The sequence below is a fragment of the Biomphalaria glabrata genome, chromosome 13 (genome assembly GCF_947242115.1).
Source record: "Biomphalaria glabrata chromosome 13, xgBioGlab47.1, whole genome shotgun sequence".
Classification (NCBI taxonomy): domain Eukaryota; kingdom Metazoa; phylum Mollusca; class Gastropoda; family Planorbidae; genus Biomphalaria; species Biomphalaria glabrata.
The window spans coordinates 35,501,393-35,523,094 of record NC_074723.1 but is presented as its reverse complement, the minus strand read 5'-3'; the positions used below and the strand labels follow the sequence as shown (position 1 = coordinate 35,523,094).

Here is a 21,702-nt window from a genome sequence, read left to right as displayed (position 1 = left end):
GACAAATGCAGACGGCGAAAAGAAAATCTAAATCGACCACCTGCGGACAACGGTTATGCTTGCCCTGGTTGTGGCAAAATATGTAGGTCACAGCCACGGGAAATAATGCATTCCTCACTAATCTTCGGACTCGAAGACTAGCCTTATTATTATATATATATGTATATATATATATATATATATATATATATATATTTCAATGAAAAATTATAACATTATAGCTTATAACTAAGATTCATTGACCAACCAATAAGAGGTTGGAGAGCGTGGGGAGCTCTTGTTCAATTTTAAAATGTTCTGAAACTATAAATGACAGATGTTCATTCGAATGCGAAGATAATTACGTCCTGCGCGGATCCATGTGCTGATCTAGAGGTGCTTGTTAAACAGAGTGTTTTTTAATGGCTGAATCAGGCAACTCGTTTCTTTAACTTGTACGAGTTTGTCCTACCATAAGGAATAAGAAATGTGCTTTTCTCTTTGTGTTTTCTGAGTATTTTTTATTAAGTTATCTGTTTGTATTTATAGGTCACAACTTAACTCGTGTGTTTATTGACGCTGCCATTATTGTGTTGACTAATGTTTAAGACAGTAGATGCAGCTGATCGTTGTACTAGCTAAACGATACCTTCGTTCACTTCTAATTTTTTAAAAAAGTTCTCCTTTCAGATCATGTGGTCTATAGAGCAGACAGATGTTAAGGTCATGTTTCTCTGGCCAGCTGGCCAACGCAACGACCAACCGCCGTTACTTTCCCCAACTTAAGTCAGGTACCCATTAGAGTTGGGTGGACTCAGGGGCACCCTAAAAATCCCGAAGTTCAAATTCCCAGTCTTCACCGAGATTCTAGCCCAGGACCCCCCGGATTCGGAGCGAAGCGCTTAACCTTTCAGCCACCGCGTCACAACTTATAATTACTTAAGTACAAATGATAAGCGTTTTTCCCGAAGAACGCAAAGTATGAAACAGAACTTTACTTTAGATTGGTTGATTATAGGCCTAAATGTCTTGAAAGAAACATCTCAAACGTCTAAGTCTTTCTGGGTATGGTAGAATGACAAAATAAAACATAGAATTTTAAAGATGTTTTTTTTTATTCGCTTAGCTATCGGATATTTCACAAATAAACCCAACTTTCACCAATCTATCTTTATAACATGGAATGTCGTTCATAACCCAGACAGGCCCTTGCTTTCCGTAACTCTGACAGTGCTCGTTGCCGTTAAAGTTATTCGGCTCCCCTGGCCCCCAGTTTGGAGCTGTCAGTCTGGTTCCACTGTGGCTGTTGATCCAGACGCCCTCGCTTTCTTCATCCGAGGCGCCCGTGATGGCGGCGTCGTAGTGTGAGGTTCTAGGAACGAGCAGCTGATCTCGGATAAAGCAAAACTCCCTGTCGGAGTTGATCTCTGCCAGGTACCCCCCGTACAGCTCACACGTCCTCTGGGCCTCAACACTGTTGGTGAACGCGTAGTCTTTGGTCAGCCAGTACCTCCGGCCATTAAAGCTATCAGACGAATAAAAATAAGATTCCCTGGTAATGGTCAGCAGTCTCTCTATCTGTATGCTCTGGTCATCTTGTCCGTGTTCCAGTGCGTAGCTCTTCTTATCCAGGAGTTTAATTCTGGAGCTTAAGGTCTCCAGATATTTATTTAGAATCATCTCATACTTAGCGGTCAAAATCTCGATACTATTTGATATCTTTGGAATAACCATTTGGTTGTAGTCTTTAAACCTAATGGCCAGATTTTCATAGGACAAGAATAATAGTTTGACTTGACTTAAAATAGTTGCCAAATGCAAGACCAAGTTGTTAGTTTTTAAATCCATTTCTCGTACCATTCGGTCGTTGGTTCTGGAAGTGTTCGTCAGACTGTTTGCAAGCGAAGACACACCGTCCTGTAGTTTTATTAACTTTGTCTGCAAGTCTGCGTGCAGCTTTTCAAGCGCATCGCTCTCTATTCTTGCACTCAGCATTCTGTTCAATCTGTTTGATAGTTCATTTACTTTGGATGTCAGGTAATCTATATTCTCAAACAATGTCGTTATTTTGTGCTCCAATTCAATAGGGGTTGATTGTGGCTTTTTCTTGTTGTAGTCTAATAAATGAGGAGTTGGTTGTTGCTTTTCAGTGTAGTGGTCATACGACTGGGGAGTTGGTTGTTGCTTTTCGGAGTAGTAGTCATACAGCAGGGGGGTTGATTGTGGCTTGTTGGTTTCGTAGCCAAATAAAGCCGTTACTTTTTTGTAAAATTCACGAGTCGATGGCTGCTTCCTGGTGTAGTTCAATGCTGCATAACTCTTCGATCTTTGGGCATCTCCAAACTTTCTGTACAATATCACCTGCGCAACTCTGGAATAGGAGACTGGCTTGTTAAACCTATTTATTGCAGTAACTGTACATTGGTAGAGGCCTGCATGTTTATATGTTGGCATGGTCCAGCTGATATTTAATCGGCTTTCACCCAAAGTGTTTTCCAAAAATACGGAAGCTTTGGGATCAGTGATGTCTAAATGAGGTATTCCGTCCAAGGGGCTGGCTTTAACAAGCTCTGTGTACATTGGAAAAGATACTGATTTTGAATGCAAAATTTGCATTGATGTGATTAGCGCCTGCCTTGCTGAAAACTTTATCTGATTTACGCCGCAGGTGACATGTAAATGGTTTGTGTTTTCTTTGATCAGATTTGGGGTGGCTTGTATCGAAATATCTGAAACATAAAACATGTTGGCATATTATTACATCAATTGAAAGGAAAGAAGTTTCGATTTTTGTGTTGGGGATTCTCACTAAAAAGTAAATAATGTCAAGGACACTAAATAAACTTTACTGTTGCCAACTAAAAAATGAGCTACAAACGGAAGTGCTTTAAAAAAATTGATTCTGCAGGGCTCAAAAGTGCACACAAAAATATATAACTTTAAAAAAGACAACATAGGCTTCATTTATTCTGGCACCGGATAATCGAAAAGGCTCGCAGTGTATTGTTTCTCTGTCATAGATGATGACTTTTAATAGATAACTCTTTGTCAAGAAATTGTTTCGAGACGACCTGTGACGTGTCAATGAGCTATTGGTCAAAACTGCGCACAAGTTGTGACGTCGCAGGTCAGTGTTCATGCCTTCTGTAACGATGGGCCTTATCTGGGTGTGTAGGTGTCTGGCCACCCTGTGTTAGTGACTGTTTTGTCTCTGTTATGGTGAGTAAAACTATTAATATTTCTTTTCTACTTTTACAAAGCTTATATCAACTCACTCTGTCTGTCTCTCTGTCTGGCCAAAAGTTTGTACACGTTATTTCTTCGACACCCCATCTCGGATCAAGCTGAAATTTTGCACAGTTATTTCTGTTAGGTGACAAAACAAGAATCAATTTTTAAAAAAAAGAGAAACCAATTAGTTAATTAACTATTGGTTATAAATTTGAGATGTTTGTTTGTAAAATGCTTTACATGTTTCGGATGTTCCTTCAGAGTTGAAGATAGTTTACTTCCTAGTCCAAACCTCCCGCAGGACGACGGGGTATGGGAGAGGGCAGGGTTTGAACCCTCGGCCGTCGATAAATCCGAACGACAGTCCAGCGCGCAAACCGCACGACCAGGCAGATACCAAATAAAGGAGAGAAATAATCCCAAAATTCAAAAATAAAGTCTTCACCGAGATTCGAACCCAGGACCCTCGTTTCGGAAGCTAAGCACTCAGCCACCTCGCCCCCAATAAACAATAATGCATGATATATACATAAATAATAGTTCAGAAGTCTTTGGCAATTCTAAGCTTGTCCCAACATTAAGAATAAACGTAAGCTAAACTGTAATTCTAACTCTAATGCTAACCTCAGTAGACCTACTGAGACTTTGTCCAAGGAGATTAGACTAGGCTAAGAAAATCACTATTAACCATAGCTAATATTTACTTAGTATAACTAAGGACCTATACAGCTACTGACGTTTGTGGAACTAAGATTTTTAAGTTACACGCTTACTCAGCGCTACGTTTGGCTGTACCTAATGAGAAAGGCTGAACCTTGCATATCGACTGATCACAGTATATACCAAAGACACCACAAAAGCATTCTTGACAGTTGTCTATTGTCAATTGTTCAGTCAGCCGATACTTCTGTTTCATACATTCACAAGAGAAAAAATAATTAGACATGTTAAGGTCTTCTAATAAAACACATAAATGATTAAATGTTAAACATGGCAACCATTTAAAACTGTCGGTAAAGTTGAGCCGAAGACTTTTCAAGTTCTAGGAAAATAAAACCAATGAGCACCCTTTCACCAGCCTGGCTGACAGGGGCGTAGCTAGGAATTTCCCATCATTTGGGGGCCCGGGGGGGGGGCTTGGCCTCTTTCAGGACCCCTGTATTTTGCGTAATATTTAATAATTAATGTTAAAAAACACTCATTTGGGGGCCCCCCTTATTTTCAAAATCTCCCCACTCCTCCCCCACCTTAGCTACGCCACTGCTGGCTGAACAGATCGTTCAAGTTCAGGTTGTTAACCCCACCAATATTTCCAGTGATTCGACAGCTCCGGACGCAAGGAATAAAAACGTGGCCGAAGGTCGAGCACATCGGAGATCTCCCCTCTTAGACATTATCCTTCATTGTAACACAATAACCGAGCGGGACTCACACCATTTGTGAAACGGCTCCTCGAGGAACGGCATGTGGATTGTTGATAAGGTTGCATGGGCCCTTACGACAGTCCCCCCCCCCCGGACGCCACTATGAGGCAGGGTAGCTTACCATGGAAGAAAAAGGTTGAGTCAATTCCTTCCGACCCACCATTGGTTCCAATGACACAAAGCAGGAGGCCTTGCGCCGAGAGGAGCGGGGGGGGGGGGGGGGGGGTAGGCAGTGGAAAGGGGGGAACGTCTGCTTTTGCATTGCTTGATTTGATATTTGGCAAAATTAGTGTTATCATTACCGTGACAATAATCCTAATTGGCAAAGCCGATGATACATTCTCTATAATAAATTGCGTCATTGCGACAACAGGTACTGATTGTTGCAATGCTATAAAGGCATATAATACAAACATTTAGGCTATATCTTCAATTTTGGCTTTTAATCGTTAAATCTTTCGCATTTCAAACAAAACTTAGAATGTGATAACCTTTTATTTCATGGTAGGCGATTCGGCTTGTCGTGACGACGGTTCCGAGTTTGAGCCCTGCCAAACCATCTTCGTTTCTTACCGTACCCCCGAAACTTACGAAACAAAACAATACACTAGCATTAAAAATATAGGAAAAAAATATATTGTGTTTACCTTGCCGTTGTGTGCACATGACAGCTCGGAAGCCTCATTCAGTTTTGAGCAGACGACGGCCAGCAAAAATAATTGCAACAAGCCAAGTTCTACCATGTTCCTGATAGAGTGAGAAAAATAGACCTGAGAAAAATGTTTCAGAAATATATATATATATATATATATATATATATATATATATATATATAGAGAGAGAGAGAGAGAGAGAGAGAGAGAGAGATAGATAGATAGATAGATAGATAGATAGATAGATAGATAGATAGATAGATAGATAGATAGATAGATAGATAGATAGATAGATAGATAGATAGATAGATAGATAGATAGATAGATAGATATTTTAGATATGGCTCCTTTTTGTCTCGGAAGGCAATGAATGCGCCCAGATGAGTCACTGGTCTTGGTTTCGTCTATAGACAGGGTAAAATCTGGTGTGGCTAATCAAGCCAATTCTAGAGCGGAAGACTTTGCCACAATTCATGCATGTGTATGCAGGAAATAGCAGCACCATTAAATCCTATCTTATGAGTCTTATCTTGGTTAGGCCAATAATACAATATGCATCCTCCGTTTGGGACTCCTCAACTCAAGATAACATTAAGAAACTGGAACAGACACAAAATAGAGCAGTGAGATTCATAACAAACGAATATTCACACTTAACCAGAGTAACACCTTTAGTAAAATCACTAAATTTAGAAAGCCTTCAGGACAGAAGACTCAAAAGAAAAGTAGCAATTATATATATAACACTGAAACATAATCTTCAAATACAAAAACAAAATTTAATAAAATACTCTGAAAGACACAAAGATAAAGGCACATTCCTCGTCCCATATGCTAGGACAAATTTGTACAAATACTCCTTCTTCCCTAGTGCTATTAGAGCATGGAATGGGTTGCCTGAGCTAGCCAGGAAAACCAGTGACTTGGCAGAATTTAAGTCATTGGTTAACATGCATGACTAAATGCATGACGCGTAGGACGTAATTATCTTCTTTTTTTTTTGAAGTAACGTCTGTATTATATAAGAAGAAGATAAGATAAATAGAAGATAACTGCGTCCTATGCGAATCCATTGTTAATCTAGTCACGCATTTTCTGGCTGATTCAAGCAATCCATACTAGTGACACTAGGGAATAAGGAGCACTTGTAAGAATTTATCCTAGCATATGGAATATGAACCATACCTGCTTACCGACTGTAAAGGAAATATTACACAATATTTTATAATTCCTAAGTTTATTTTCCAGGCTGATTCGGGCAGCAACGTATTCCATGCTCTAACAGCATTAAGAAAGAAGGAACACTTGTATGAATTTGTCTTAGCATATCTAATAAGAAACATGCCTTTATTTTTGTGCCTTTCTGAGTATTGTATTGTATTTTGTTTTGTTGTTTTGTACATGTTGGTTCATCTTTTTCTTCATTGTTAATATTTAAGCTAAATTAAGTTTTAAAATATGATTTTTTTTTCATTTTCGTTTCTCTTTTAAAAATAATACCTGGATTAACCTATATATTTCAAATCTTTACCCCCCCAAAAAATGCGGGGCTACTTTCTAATTGGCCAGTAAGGACAAATAGACGCCTGAGTTGATTTGTATAGCGCTTACTAAGACTAAGACCGCTTCATTGATCCTTATTGGAAATATGTTTTCACTACAAGGGCTCTTTTCTCCACTAAAAACAACAACAGAAACATTCACATAAATAGAACAGACACACACATAGAGAGTTCATTCAGTGACGACGACACACGGACGTCTTGATCATTTTCACGTTAGCAAGTAGAGCTGGTACAGCCTGACCTAGCAATGAGCGAACGAGTTTTTGTACCGTTTGGTTCTAATCTTGATTGACAGAAGTCAGAAGAATAAAATGTAAAGTAGCTATAATACATAAAACACTAAACCAGTGATGCCCAAAATACGGCCCGCGGGCTAAATCCGGCCAGTCAAAACGTCGGCACAAATTATAGGAAATTCCCACCCCCTCCCCAAAAAAAATGTTCAAAATGTATCTATACCTACGTTAGGACCTTCACTTTTTTCTAATGGATTACTACCAAGGCATTTAACATTTGTGCGTTCATGAAATAGTAGGCTATAGAATCTATTAGGAGAAGTGAGCGGATCTTTACTTTTGTGTAGAACATGATACCATTGCTAGCCAACATGTTTGTGTTTATAAAGAAAGTGAGGCTGTTTTTAAAAAAACAAGAATAACAAACTATACACAGAACTTACGCCATTTTTTAAGTGTAAAGAGAAAATTCAACTCTCCCAATACTTTCATGTAAGTTCTAGATCCTCGGGTTTGAAATAAAATAGTTTCAGGTCAATTTCAAAAAGTTTTTGTAACTTTTCCATCATGTGGCCCGCGACACTAGTTTTGGAAATTAAAATGCCCCGCAGATTGAATTAGGTTGGGCATCACTGCACTAAACCATAACTTACAAATAGAAAAAAAAACTAATGAAATACTCTGAAAGACACAAGGATAGAGGAACATTTTTTATTCCATACGCTAGTACAAATTCGTACAATCGCTCCTTCTTCCCTAGTGCCATTAGTGAATGGAATGGGTTGCCAGAATCAGGCAGAAAAACTAACGACTTAGCAGAGTTTAAGTCATTGATTAACACGCATTACTGGATTGACAACATGAAATATGTAGGACGTAGTTATCTTCTTTTTTTTTTTTTTTTGAAGTAACGTCTGTAATATATAAGATAAGATAAGAAGTTTGTGACGACTTGAAGTAGTTATGAGCGGGTGGCTGTTTACATTTTTTTCCGATTTTGCTAAGACATTTTTGTTCAAAATGTTCGTTTTAATATGCTAGTGCTGTGCATGATTTTTTAGATGCTCTTTCTATACGGATATCTAAGCTGCGCAATAAAGATATAAACAGAATGTATCTTTCAAGCTTACCTTCTAGTGCGCATGTGTCACTGCACATGTCTTAAAAGACACACATAGTAAGCCTAAATTAATGAAATTGATGGTGGTGTGTTAATTCACTAATAGCACCTGTTGCTTGATCAATTACATGTTTACATATAAAGGCGATGGACGAAGAAAATGTGGATTGGAAATTGTCTTTGTCTTATAATTGTTCTAACCTTCTAACTTTTAAACATGCGAAGTAAATATTGACATACCTTGCAAATTCGGAAAGCACATTTCATGAGTGCAAGTGATTTGACCATAGACATAGAAATATATAGGTCTGTGTATTTAACCCGCGTAAGAGAAGAGGAGAGAAAAAAGCGATGTCATCTATATGATTGTTATGATGTAATCTCTCATTTCTGTTAACATAAATAAATGAAATGTCTTAAATACTAATTTTTGTTTATTCCTATAAAGAAAAAGATGGCAACATGTAAATCCCAAAGTATTTTTAGAATACCTGACTGCATTGCACAGAGTTAACTATGCTGATTTTTTTAAAAATACCCATTTAGTTTGTACATCAGAATAAAACATCATAAGTTTGAAAACCTTTTTTATTATTTAAGTTTTTACAAACTCAAATAAGGTGCTGTTTTACATTTAAGACTTATTTCTTCAAGGAGCAGGAAACGGATAGGGATGTTACAACTTCTGTCGACACGCCCACTTTTTCAATGTAAAAACTGTTTCCATTTTTTTTTAAAGAATACATTCAATGTGTCTCTGAAGCATACAAATAAAATTAACTCCCTAATTGAATACTTAATTGTAATTATTTTGTATATATAAGGCTACAACAACAAAAAATTGATAGTCATTAACAATACAACCTTTTTTTTTTTTTGCCTGGGGGGGGGGGGGGGGGGGCTGAAGGCTACTCAGCATTACAAACATTCCAGAAAGGGTACGCATAGGTCAAAAGTTTGAGAACCACTGGCCTATATTTTACTCTTATAACCCAAATAGTAAGCTTTCAGTAAAAGATAATTGAACCTTTTTAATTTGAGTTATTTCAACTTCAAGTCGAGTAGATATTTCTGAAATGAGAAACGAGAAAACAAAACATTGAATTAGAAGGCAATGAAAGAAGCAGACATACTGGCCAAAGGTAGAAGATATACTGGCCAAAGGTAGAAGATATACTGGCCAAAGATAGAAGACATACTGGCCAAAGGTAGAAGATATACTGGCCAAATATAGAAGATATACTGGCCAAAGGTAGAAGATATACTGGCCAAAGATAGAAGACATACTGGCCAAAGATAGAAGACATACTGGCCAAAGATAGAAGACATACTGCCCAAAGATAGAAGACATACTGGCCAAAGATAGAAGACATACTGCCCAAAGATAGAAGACATACTGGCCAAAGATAGAAGACATACTGCCCAAAGATAGAAGACATACTGCCCAAAGATAGAAGACATACTGCCCAAAGATAGAAGACATACTGCCCAAAGATAGAAGACATACTGGCCAAAGATAGAAGACATACTGGCCAAAGATAGAAGACATACTGGCCAAAGATAGAAGACATACTGGCCAAAGATAGAAGACATACTGCCCAAAGATAGAAGACATACTGGCCAAAGATAGAAGACATACTGGCTAAAGGTAGAAGACATACTGGCCAAAGATAGAAGACATACTGGCCAAAGGTAGAAGACATACTGGCCAAATGTAGAAGACATACTGGCCAAAGGTAGAAGACATACTGGCCAAAGGTAGAAGACATACTGGCCAAAGATAGAAGACATACTGGCCAAAGGTAGAAGACATACTGGCCAAAGAAGACATACTGGCCAAATGTAGAAGACATACTGGCCAAAGATAGAAGACATACTGGCCAAAGATAGAAGACATACTGGCCAAAGGTAGAAGACATACTGGCCAAAGATAGAAGACATACTGGCCAAAGAAGACATACTGGCCAAAGATAGAAGACATACTGGCCAAAGATAGAAGACATACTGGCCAAAGAAGACATACTGGCCAAATGTAGAAGACATACTGGCCAAAGATAGAAGACATACTGGCCAAAGATAGAAGACATACTGGCCAAAGAAGACATACTGGCCAAATGTAGAAGACATACTGGCCAAAGATAGAAGACATACTGGCCAAAGATAGAAGACATACTGGCCAAAGGTAGAAGACATACTGGCCAAAGATAGAAGACATACTGGCTAAAGGTAGAAGACATACTGGCCAAAGATAGAAGACATACTGGCCAAAGGTAGAAGACATACTGGCCAAAGATAGAAGACATACTGGCCAAAGAAGACTTACTGGCCAAATGTAGAAGACATACTGGCCAAAGATAGAAGACATACTGGCCAAAGATAGAAGACATACTGGCCAAAGGTAGAAGACATACTGGCCAAAGATAGAAGACATACTGGCCAAATGTAGAAGACATACTGGCCAAAGATAGAAGACATACTGGCCAAAGGTAGAAGACATACTGGCCAAAGATAGAAGACATACTGGCCAAAGAAGACATACTGGCCAAATGTAGAAGACATACTGGCCAAAGATAGAAGACATACTGGCCAAATGTAGAAGACATACTGGCCAAAGATAGAAGACATACTGGCCAAAGGTAGAAGACATACTGGCCAAAGATAGAAGACATACTGGCCAAAGAAGACATACTGGCCAAATGTAGAAGACATACTGGCCAAAGATAGAAGACATACTGGCCAAAGGTAGAAGACATACTGGCCAAAGGTAGAAGACATAGTGGCCAAAGGTAGAAGAAATAAATAAAAGAAGAATAAATAAACAGATGAACATTCCTCTCTACCCAGAAGAAATTATGAGACTTGGACAAACTCACATCCCAGTTACATGAAAACAAATTGAGACTCTTTGGTATCCTCTTTGCTATGATAAAGAGTAGGTAGAATAAATGAGAATCAGACTAGCTGAGATCCCAATTGCAAGAACAAGAAAACATTAAAAATTACTTTTAAAAATGAGTAAAGCCCATACCAAGTGTAATTATATCAATTAGTCATGTAATTAAATTTGTAATAGATCTAGACCAACAATAGTAAATCTGTGTGATTACAAATATTTTTACTAATTGTTTTTGTTTAGTACTATTTCATGCTTTTAGCTTTCTCAATATGCTTTTATTATAATTATTATTATTATTATCACTTGTCTGGACCAGTTGGGAAAATTTAAGAGGGGGAAGAAAGGGATATCTGGCTGAATTTTACCATCATCGGTTTTTAAAAGCATTTACAAAATAAAGGGGAATGACCTGAAGTCAAACTAATGGCTCATGATCCTCAAGTCGACATACTAACCAGTCTTCTAGTGAGGTACTTATGACTGGACGAGATTGTATAGTTATGTATTGTTTCAAAAAGCTTATAACACCACTTCAGTCAAGTACAATTTCTTGCCCTTTGTTAAAGATACCAAATAAAATATTTAATTACCTATGGTTAATTAACTAATTATTTTATTTTTTTTATTCTTGTGTGTCAGGTAAAAGAAATAGCTGCAAAATTTCAGCTTGATCCGAGATTGGATGTAGGAGAAATAACGAGCACAAACTTTTTACCAGAGTGAGTGCGTTGATATAGGCTATGTAAAAAGAATCCCAAAACAATCCCAACATGACCAACGTATTATTGCTTGCCTAAGCACCAAACAAAACAGAATGAGGCTACACATGTTTCGGAAGCTTGAAGTCAGGACTAACTGACTAACAAAACTTGCTTGTGGAGCATCACCAGAGAATGCTGACCATATCCTTCAAAGATGCATAATTTATCAACAAGACTCTGGCCCCGAAACCCTCCTATAAAAGAAAAACTATATGGAAAACTGCCTGATCTGAAAACCACTGCGTGTTCATCTCAGATATTGGATAACTGATCTGCACCCTCTGACACAAAGAAGAACAAACAAATACAAGTAAATAAAGTAATTCAACATTTTAGGATCATTGTCGAATTTTGTCAAATAACCAGAAAACAAAATTCTCTAAAAAAAAAGTTAAAAATGTTTTCTTCAGTTTCCTTTTTTTTTTTAAAAAAAAATAAGTCAAAAAGTATTGTCCATAGACTTTATTTTGTTAATACAATAGTTCTTACAACATTCAAACTTAAAAAAATTTGAGTATAAAAAAGTTATAGACATGAACCAAAAAAGTATTTTAAAATTGTCTTAATTAAAATAAGGATATAAAAAATGACATCTCTTCAATGATAGAGTATGAATTACACATTTGTCAACACTGGTACAGTGTGTATGTCACACACCGGTTCTGTCAACACCGGTTCAGTATGTATTTTGCACACCGGTCATTCAACACAGTACATAAAAAAACATTTTTAAAAAATGAGGTCTAGAAAATGTGTAACCATGGGAAATGGCGCTACACAGATAAAAATGTGGAGGTAGATAAAATGTACTCTTATAAAAAAAAAATCACATCAATAGGAGCCATTTCGGAGCCTTCCTAGGAAAACAGACTCCATTTACCTGAGAATTTTCATTGCAACAGCTGAAGTACAAACATCAAAATATAAAACAATTGCTAAATATCTTTTATTAAACATAGCATGAATAACAAAAAAAAAACATTTTGAAACCATTTCATTCCATTAAGGTACATTTACCTACAGATTAATAAAGGAAATGTATAATCTATGGCATTGTATACTAATAATAAGGCACTAATTATTCTATTACTTTAATTGTGTTTTTGTCCACCATGGCCGAGTCAATGGCGCAGTAGCAATGTTATAAAACATGTTCAATACACTTCATCAGAAACACTTCAGTTTTCATAAACATGAGAATGTGTTTAATAAACTAAGCAGAAAATGACAAAACAGAATTCAAACTTGGGTAAAAATGTGGACAACATTCCACAAATATTAAACAGAAAAGGCAGAGGTTGGACACAGACATATATTAAGATAATAGTAATAAAAAATAATATGCAGATAATTTGGTAGATACTTGCAACTTGATAGAAAAAATGCTGCAGCATAGCATTTAATAAAACTCAAAGGTAGCCCTGAGGTAGTACATACAAAATTATGTAACACCCAAATTAAAAAAAAAATATAATCAAATATAGAACTTATTATCAAATATAGAATTTATAATCAAATATAGAATCATATATATTTACATGAGCTTCCCTTTAAAAATTGCGAGCAGCCTTTTGTATAAGTAATTGCTGCATGTAGGACTTCAAGGTAATTCTTTTATTCTTACTTCCAATAATACTCTATGTATCACTTAATACAAAATGTATTTCATTTTAACAACAAAAATGCTCATCAGAATACAGGCAATGGTGAAATAAATTTTTAATAGCACTTTTGACTCTTTCGTATCGACTATTTGTGGGAGATACAAATAGCACAAAATTCATAGCAGCCGGAGGATCTGTCAAAAAGAACTCCAAACAAATTCGTGTAAAAGGCAGCACTGTCTCACAAGGCTCTCACCAACAGACACAAGTGAATAAATTTCCCTGAGAAAATATATTACAACTGAAGAGCAAAAACAAAAGTCTTCAACACGACCAGACCAGTGGAATGCTATTTCTGTAATTTACACAAATGTCTGCTATGTCGATGGACCGCTTTTTCAATACTTGTTCATTAAAAAGAAATGAGCCAGAATGTATAAAAAAAACAACAGCTGTATACATGTTTAGCTTTGCAAATAATGTGTTTCCATTGAATTGATATGGTTTGACATGAAAATTTTCTAAAAATTGTATTATACATAAATTGTAATATACATACATGACATTGTGGACAAAAGTCTTCAACACGACCAGACCAGTGGAATGCTATTTCTGTAATTTACACAAATGTCTGCTATGTCGATGGACCGCTTTTTCAATACTTGTTCATTAAAAAGAAATGAGCCAGAATGTATAAAAAAAACAACAGCTGTATACATGTTTAGCTTTGCAAATAATGTGTTTCCATTGAATTGATATGGTTTGACATGAAAATTTTCTAAAAATTGTATTATACATAAATTGTAATATACATACATGACATTGTGGACAAAAGTCTTCAACACGACCAGACCAGTGGAATGCTATTTCTGTAATTTACACAAATGTCTGCTATGTCGATGGACCGCTTTTTCAATACTTGTTTATTAAAAAGAAATGAGCCAGAATGTATAAAAAAAAAACAACAATTGTATACATGTTTAGCTTTGCAAATAACTGTTTACATTGAATTGATATGGTTTGACATGAAAATTTTCTAAAAATTGTTTTATACATAAATTGTAATATACATACATGACATTGTGGACAGTCTGTTTCAGGGGCTAAGGCCTAGTGGGGTTAAGAAATGAAATATATGCTTTGGTTTAACATAGAAAAAGGGTATAAAATAGAAATGCTTTGACATCATCTTCAATCCTTTAAGATGAAAGAATATTTGTAGACACTATGATATATCTAATCTATGACACTGTAAAAGTGCCATATATCTAATCCATGACACTGTACAAAAGTGCCCATATCTAATCCATGACACTGTAGAAAAGTGCCATATATCTAATGCATGACACTGTAGAAAAGTGCCATATATCTAATCCATGACACTGTAGAAAAGTGCCATATATCTAATCCATGACACAGTAGAAAAGTGCCATATATCTAAACCATGACACTGTAGAAAAGTGCCATATATCTAATGCATGACACTGTAGAAAAGTGCCATATATCTAATCCATGACACTGTAGAAAAGTGCCATATATCTAAACCATGACACTGTAGAAAAGTGCCATATATCTAAACCATGACACAGTAGAAAAGTGCCATATATCTAAACCATGACACAGTAGAAAAGTGCCATATATCTAAACCATGACACTGTAGAAAAGTGACATATATCTAAACCATGACACTGTAGAAAAGTGCTATAAGGCAGAACATTTTCTTTTTGCATTCAGTCCATCTTGATGATATGAAAGAACGGATCAGCTTAATGCTGATGACCATCATCCTCCAAACAGATACAGGGTTTCGTTCCAATACTTCCTCCCAGCTTGTGGCCGAACATTTGATAACCTTTTTCTTCACACGCAATGAGGTCAAGGATGGCAGTCATTATGGCACATTCAGGCTTCGAATTGTCCCAAATCGTTGGTCCTGGATGACTGATCTTTACTTTGAGAAGTTTATCTAATTGATGTCTCAAGTCCTGAGGAACAGACAATGTGCTATAGTTTCAAATAATCAAGAGCCTTATTGCTCTCAATGACATTCCTTCAGGGAACAGTACAAGGAAAAAGAAGAAGAGGCAGACTGACAAAACGATGGGAAAACAAAATAAAAAAATGGAAAGAGATTCTATTCAAGGCAAAAAGACAGGAACGGGTTTGGGTTTTTGGCACATGGGCACAATTTAGGCCATGTCATGCCCATGTACCCTCATGGGTTATTCCACCTTTATATCTCAAGATCTAAATGTTAAACAACTAAGTAATACTTATTAAAAGTAACGTCCATTCATAGCTCAGATAGTAAAAATATGTATTATTTAATAAAAACCTGTTGTAAATATTATATATTCACAATTACTTTGTTGTATCAAAAATAAAATTTTCGTAGTAAAGCCCACCTCTCGGATAAAGCTAAGTATTTTCCCAGGATCGACACTTAGACAGGAATGGAGAAACACTGTCAACATGTTATGTGTAGGTAGGTGAAGGTGAAGGTGAAAGGGTGAAACAGAAGAGTTCCTATCCAAAAAAGTTATTAAAAAAAACAGGTTTCTTGCTGCATTATTAATAGGCTAATAAAATAAATTTTAAGGAAATTTTCATGCTACTGGGATGGTGAACAAGTCTGCCCCAGTATCTCACAACATACAGAATTGTTCAATACTTGAAAATGATGGAATTTATTTATAGTAACTTTTTAATTTTTTTTATATTACAAATTACACTATAAAAAAAAATTCATATAACGGACAATAATGCCACTAAATGATGTGAAGAATGAACATTGAAAGCGATTCTACTTCTGACAGAAGACAGTGAAGATTGGAGAGAGATGGTCGACAGATCATGTGTGATATCCCAACATTACAAAAGACTAAGCAACAGTAAAGCTCTTATAGCTGCTATTCTTTTTCTAAATAAAATAAGAATAGTAACAGGTCCTTCCTTTATAATTGTGTGATTTGGAGATTTCTAGAGTTGAGCGTATGTATTTTAGACTTTGTTGAGCACCAAATACAAAAATGAAGACTTTAGAAATGAGCTGGAAATGATGAAATCAATGCAGTGAAAACAATTAATACCTTTAACACAGAAAGTCTCTGTCTTTCAATGATATTGTCACCATAGAAATGATATTGTCACCATAGAAATGATATTCTCACCATAGAAGTCAAAACACCAGCTGTCAATAATCTACAAAGCCTTCACTATCTATGTTGATAATGACCTTTCTCATCTATTGCGTGTCACTACACTAAATAAATAAATGACACCACATGGCCGGCCTTAGATAATCGGAGGCCCTAAGTGAAGTAAATTTGGTGGCCCCCGATGAAAAAGCAATATAAAAAAATTAAATTATATCATTTATTTGAAACCTAGACAGGCTGATGTACTTTAAAAATAACATTGGGCACAAGTTTAGCTATTTCTGGTCTGAAAAAATCGTTATGATTCCTGTGCAAGGCACCCACCAACCGAGAATCGAATGCCCCAGCCGGTGCCTAGTTTGCCTATGGCATAAGGCCAGCCCTGAATTCAGAATATACAAGTTACCTTCACAAGCTGTGCAACGGATGCTGAAGCTCTGAATTGAATCCAATCATCCACAGAAATCATTTCTTGTCCATCATTCTAGAAAACATAAGAAGAAAGAAAGGAATAGTAATTTTGACAAAGCACGTAGAAAAAGAAAATTAATAATAATGTTTTTTTAAAAAAATAAACAAAAAAAATATTTCAAGTATTAAATGTGTGGCTTTTTATTTAATGTCATATACAATATTTCTGTGGGTCAAATAGGAAAATAAAATAATTTCTAAAATTTTTAGAGAGTCCAGTTTTCAGACCACATCAAAAACTTAAGTTGAAAAAAAATATCTAGCTGTTTTTTTTTTACTTTCAGATTTCTTGAGATTGAAAAAAAAATGTTATTCTCATAACAATCTTACTTTAATAATTTTGATATCTCCACCAAAGAAGAGCAGAGGGTAAGGGGAGACCATCGTGCAATCATGGATGTAGACCTGAAAATATATAGAAAATGTTTGTCTTCAAACACAATTATTTATATTTTCTACACCATCCCCCAGATTTTAACTATGCATTTTAAGAGAAGGAGAGTTAAAAAAAAATAATCCTCTTCTATAAAAAAAAAAGATTTCTTAACTGCTGATTAATTTTCAAAAAATCAAATTGAGCAAAATTATATCTGCCAATTTAATATACAAGTATTGGTATGGCTAAAGCGCGGTGGCTCAGCCGTAAAGCGCTTGGCTTCCGAACCGAGGTCCAGGGTTCGAATCCTGGAATTTTTAATTTTGGGACCTTTGGGCGCCTCTGAGTCCACCCAACTCTAATGGGCAACTGACATTAGTTGGGAAAAGTAAAGATGTTTGGTCATTGTGCAGGCCACATGACACTGTCATTAGCCGTAGGCCACAGATACAGATGACCTTTACTTCATTTGCCCTATAAACCACAAGGTCTATAGGGCAAACTATTTGTATGGCATACTAATTGCATGTCTGCTGGTTTTTTGTCTTGTTTTAAAATAATCTAAATAGAATCCATACTTTTCCTAATCAATATACAGCTATTGTACACATTTTTGGCATCAAGCTTTTAGATGATTCTTCTTCTTCTTCTTCTAGCCAGCTTTATTGCTGCTGAGCTGTGAGCTCTTTTGCAGACTGTGCCAAGGAAAAAAAGTGTGCTGTTTTCTTCAGTTGTTCAGCACTGCCATACAGGGTGTTGGTTATGTTGGGCTGTAGTGGAAGTAGGGTCTGCATAAGGTGGGTTAGGGAGGGGCATTCAAAGAGGATATGGTTTACTGTTTCAAAGGGGTGGGCGTAGTGTCTGCAAAGGGGTAGTTGTGTGGAGTTTATTTTGTTCAGGTGGTAATTTAATAGTGGTGTGTGTCCTGTTCTTAGTTGGAAGATTGTAGATTGTTCTTTGCGGGGGAGGAAGTTAATACTGTCCAGTTTGTTAGGCGTAGTCATTTCTCTGTACATGGCTCTGCCTGTGTTTCCTGATGCCCATTGGTTGAGCCACTCCTCTTTGTGATTGTTGACTAACATTGACCTTAGGGTGAGATAGTTAATTCAGATACTATCTGGTTTTAGATGATGACATCTTATTTAGTATCTGGTTGTCAAAAGTGGCAGCATTTACTTAACAGAATTGTTTCTTAAATGCATGAAAAAGGATGCCTGGAATCAGCCATAAAAAAAACTTAGTAGAAATTTATGACTAGAAACCTAGTCCTGACTATGTCTAGGACTAAATGAATCTTTTTCAAAGGAATGGCTGTAATTTATGATATAAAAAATTTCATAATTATGAAATTTGCACCCGATTGTCATGGTCTCAACGGTCCTGAGCTAGAACCCAGCCCCTCATTAGTCCATGCGGTCCTACAGGATGTCTGGGCTAGGACACTTCATTATGACGAAAGTTTGAAACTAGTAAGACATGAAATTTTATATCTACTGTATATAAAGGAAAAAAAAATTACTTTTTTTGTTTTGAGTTTACAGTGGTACACCATCCAGACACTGTCAAAGTAAGTTTTTCTTGAGTTCACTGATTTGGGGTGAGGCATCACTAGTGATCGATCTTTCACCATCATTTTGATATTGCTGAAAAATGGAAAAAAACACAACAACATTCGTAACTATCTTCTGATATAATTTATATCCAGATGCATTGCTAGTAGAATTAAGAGATTTTTTTATTTTAGATTGCAGCATGAACTGGCAACTACAGTGTGAATGGATTATATAATAATGTAACAGATCTCACTTTTCAAGCTGTCAGCAAACACTCCAACACAAAAAATAACCAACTCAAAGAGCTTAACAACTCAGTGCTCCAAATAACTTAACTCTTTAATATCTACTATATCAATGGCCAATACTGTAAAATTGGCAACTTGATACAGCTACTATAGAAAAGCTTTAGTGTAGATAACCAAACTGCCATATAATCACTGTTGTACCAAACTCCCTGCTTCGTACTGGACTCTACTGTTACTCACCAACCTCACACTGGGCTCACTGAACTGGGCTAAGACTAAGACTGCTTTATTGATCCTTATGGAAATATGTTGTGATTACAAGGACTCTTTTCTCATTTAAAGACAAAACATCAGAAACATACACATAAATACAACAGACACAACATAAAGTTCATTCAGCGACTACACAGTAGTACACACAGGCATCTTGGTCCTTTCCTTGTTTCCTGATCAATGAGTGGCGTTGATATAGTCTGACCGAGTAAGGTACAAACGAGTTTTTGTACCGCTCTGTTCTTGTCTTGATTGACAGTTGTCGCCCACTTTGCGACTAGATCTTGAACTATGAAGCACTTGACTCTGATACTTTCGCTATTTAAGTAGGTTCCCATAGGCCAGCAGTTCTCAACCTTTTAAGCCGTGCCCCCCCCCTTTCCCCACACACACACAGCAATAGAAGAGAAGGCAATAGCAATCCATATTTTCAATGGTCTTAGGCGACCCCTGGTAAATGGTCAATCGACCCCCACGTAACCATATCCAGTTAAATTGCCTGAGTAGTGTTCACAACAGATCTTTCTTGAAACGTAACGCGTCCACCCAACTCTAATGCATACTCGGCATTTGTTGAGGAAAGTAAAGGAGGTTGGTCGTAGCGCTGGCCACATGGCATCCTCATTAACCAGTCGGCTATAGAAACAGATACCCTTTACATCATCTGCCCTATAGATTGCAATGTTTGAAAGGGATACTTATACTTTCCTGGCGTTTTGTTTTTCATGTATTTGCCAAATAACGAACACTATTATTGAAAATCCCAGTGGAGCATTACTTACTATAGAAGTCTATAATCATTAGCCACTTCAACAATTTGGGCCACATTAGGATAGAACCCAGCACACAAGACTGCTTTGATCAAGCCGAGATTTTCTGGGGATTAAAATAAGAATATGTTTTGTATTTTCAAAAATAAATAATGATAATTTAAAACCTTTTTAAAATTTACTATTGAGGTGCAAGGCTGATTGAATATTACACAGATATATGACCATAAAGGAAAAAGAATATTAAAAGTCATGTATGTTTCAGAAGACAAGGTTCATGGAGGTAAAAGGGAGAGAACAAAAGATGAGAGACAATGAGAGAGCTCAATGGGAAGACCTAACATACTTTTAGTTCTAAATGGATAGCATAAAATCCTTTTCATGAGAATATATAAGAAAAAAAACAAGCAAAATATAAAAATACTTTTTTTTAAAAAAAGCCTTTTGAGAGGGAAGAACTTCATATCTCTCAATAATGTAGAAGTTATTTCCCTTTTTAATATCAAACAAAATAATTAAATTAATTACCAATCATTAGTTGACTAATTTTGTTAAATGTTTAATGGATTCATTTTTTGTTAGGTAAAATAAATAATTAAATAAAGTTTAAACTTCATTCATTAATGGATATGGGAGAAATAACTAGTTCAAACTTTGTACCAGCCAGAGTTTATATAAGCTCTGTAGAAACAAGCCATTCTTGAGAAAATCATCCAGATTAAAACAACTTAACTACAAATGTGTTTCCTAGTCACTTCACTCTGCATCATCGTCACGGAAATGAGTGACACACCAATTAAAAAAAAGATGAGTTGAAACTAGAAAGTTTTTTTTTCCTTAAAAACAATGTTTTTTGTTGCCCATGTCTGTCTAGCATGATGGGCTCGCAATGACTACAAATTAATCCTGAGCATGTAGCTTGAGGATATTGTTTGAAATCACTTTGTAGACTTAAAATAATGTTTTTAACACTTGTTTAAAGTAGCAGTAGGAAGGTTTTTTTTTTTTACAAAATGACAGTGTGAGTTTGTTTAGCATTTAACCCTTTGGACCCTCGCAGTACCCTGCCCTTTGTTTCCTATCCCCCTAGGCTCCTGGGGAAAAATTACGCTTTACACAAGCTTAAAAACAAACTAATGGTATTAAAACTTTTAAATGAACTTTCGAGAGAAATTTATTAGAATCTTTATCTCCTGAATTCTTTCTTGGTATGCCAGTCTTCTCAGCATGTAGACCCCTCATTCCTTCGATGGACCTGGTGCTGGTATAGATGTAGATCTAGTGTTTTTATTTACCAAATTTATCTAGATCTAGATGATCGTCGAGTCAATCTCAAATTCCCTATCATTAGTATCATTGTAATGATTTTCTAGATCTAGTTCAT

General features: G+C 36.2%; 2 protein-coding genes across 3 annotated transcripts in view; both read right to left on the bottom strand.

The window, feature by feature from the left end:
- Positions 1 to 1,070: 1,070 nt before the first annotated feature.
- LOC106054013 (uncharacterized) lies at positions 1,071 to 8,373 on the bottom strand. 2 transcript variants are annotated; one of them, XM_056009133.1, is made up of 4 exons: positions 8,219 to 8,373; positions 5,282 to 5,381; positions 4,006 to 4,117; positions 1,071 to 2,708 (listed from the first exon to the last, which is right to left on the bottom strand). In XM_056009133.1, the coding sequence occupies exons 1-4, from the start codon at positions 8,230 to 8,232 to the stop codon at positions 1,102 to 1,104; spliced, it is 1,833 nt and encodes a 610-aa protein (XP_055865108.1). In that variant the 5' UTR covers positions 8,233 to 8,373; the 3' UTR covers positions 1,071 to 1,101. The 2 variants fall into 2 exon arrangements, with proteins under 2 accessions (XP_055865108.1, XP_055865109.1); XM_056009134.1 differs by having other exon boundaries at positions 5,282 to 5,404; positions 8,219 to 8,316.
- Positions 8,374 to 14,448: 6,075 nt separating this feature from the next.
- The window catches only part of LOC106071809 (ATP-dependent DNA/RNA helicase DHX36-like), a 40,692-nt gene continuing 33,438 nt past the window's right edge, over positions 14,449 to 21,702 (bottom strand). Inside the window, exons 21-25 of the mRNA XM_056009136.1 lie at positions 20,331 to 20,424; positions 18,994 to 19,117; positions 17,429 to 17,503; positions 17,034 to 17,111; positions 14,449 to 15,454 (exon numbers count right to left, since the gene is read on the bottom strand). Of these exons, the coding sequence (XP_055865111.1) occupies positions 15,236 to 15,454; positions 17,034 to 17,111; positions 17,429 to 17,503; positions 18,994 to 19,117; positions 20,331 to 20,424 (590 nt within the window). The 3' untranslated portion in view covers positions 14,449 to 15,235. The remainder of the gene's footprint in view (positions 15,455 to 17,033; positions 17,112 to 17,428; positions 17,504 to 18,993; positions 19,118 to 20,330; positions 20,425 to 21,702) is intronic.

Coding starts and splice junctions, on each gene's coding strand:
- LOC106054013 (XM_056009133.1), bottom strand. Junction 4,118..5,281: donor CATGTGCACACAACGGCAAG/GTAAACACAATA, acceptor TGTATGAAACAG/AAGTATCGGCTGACTGAACA. Junction 2,709..4,005: donor GGTTCAGCCTTTCTCATTAG/GTACAGCCAAAC, acceptor TTTATGTTTCAG/ATATTTCGATACAAGCCACC.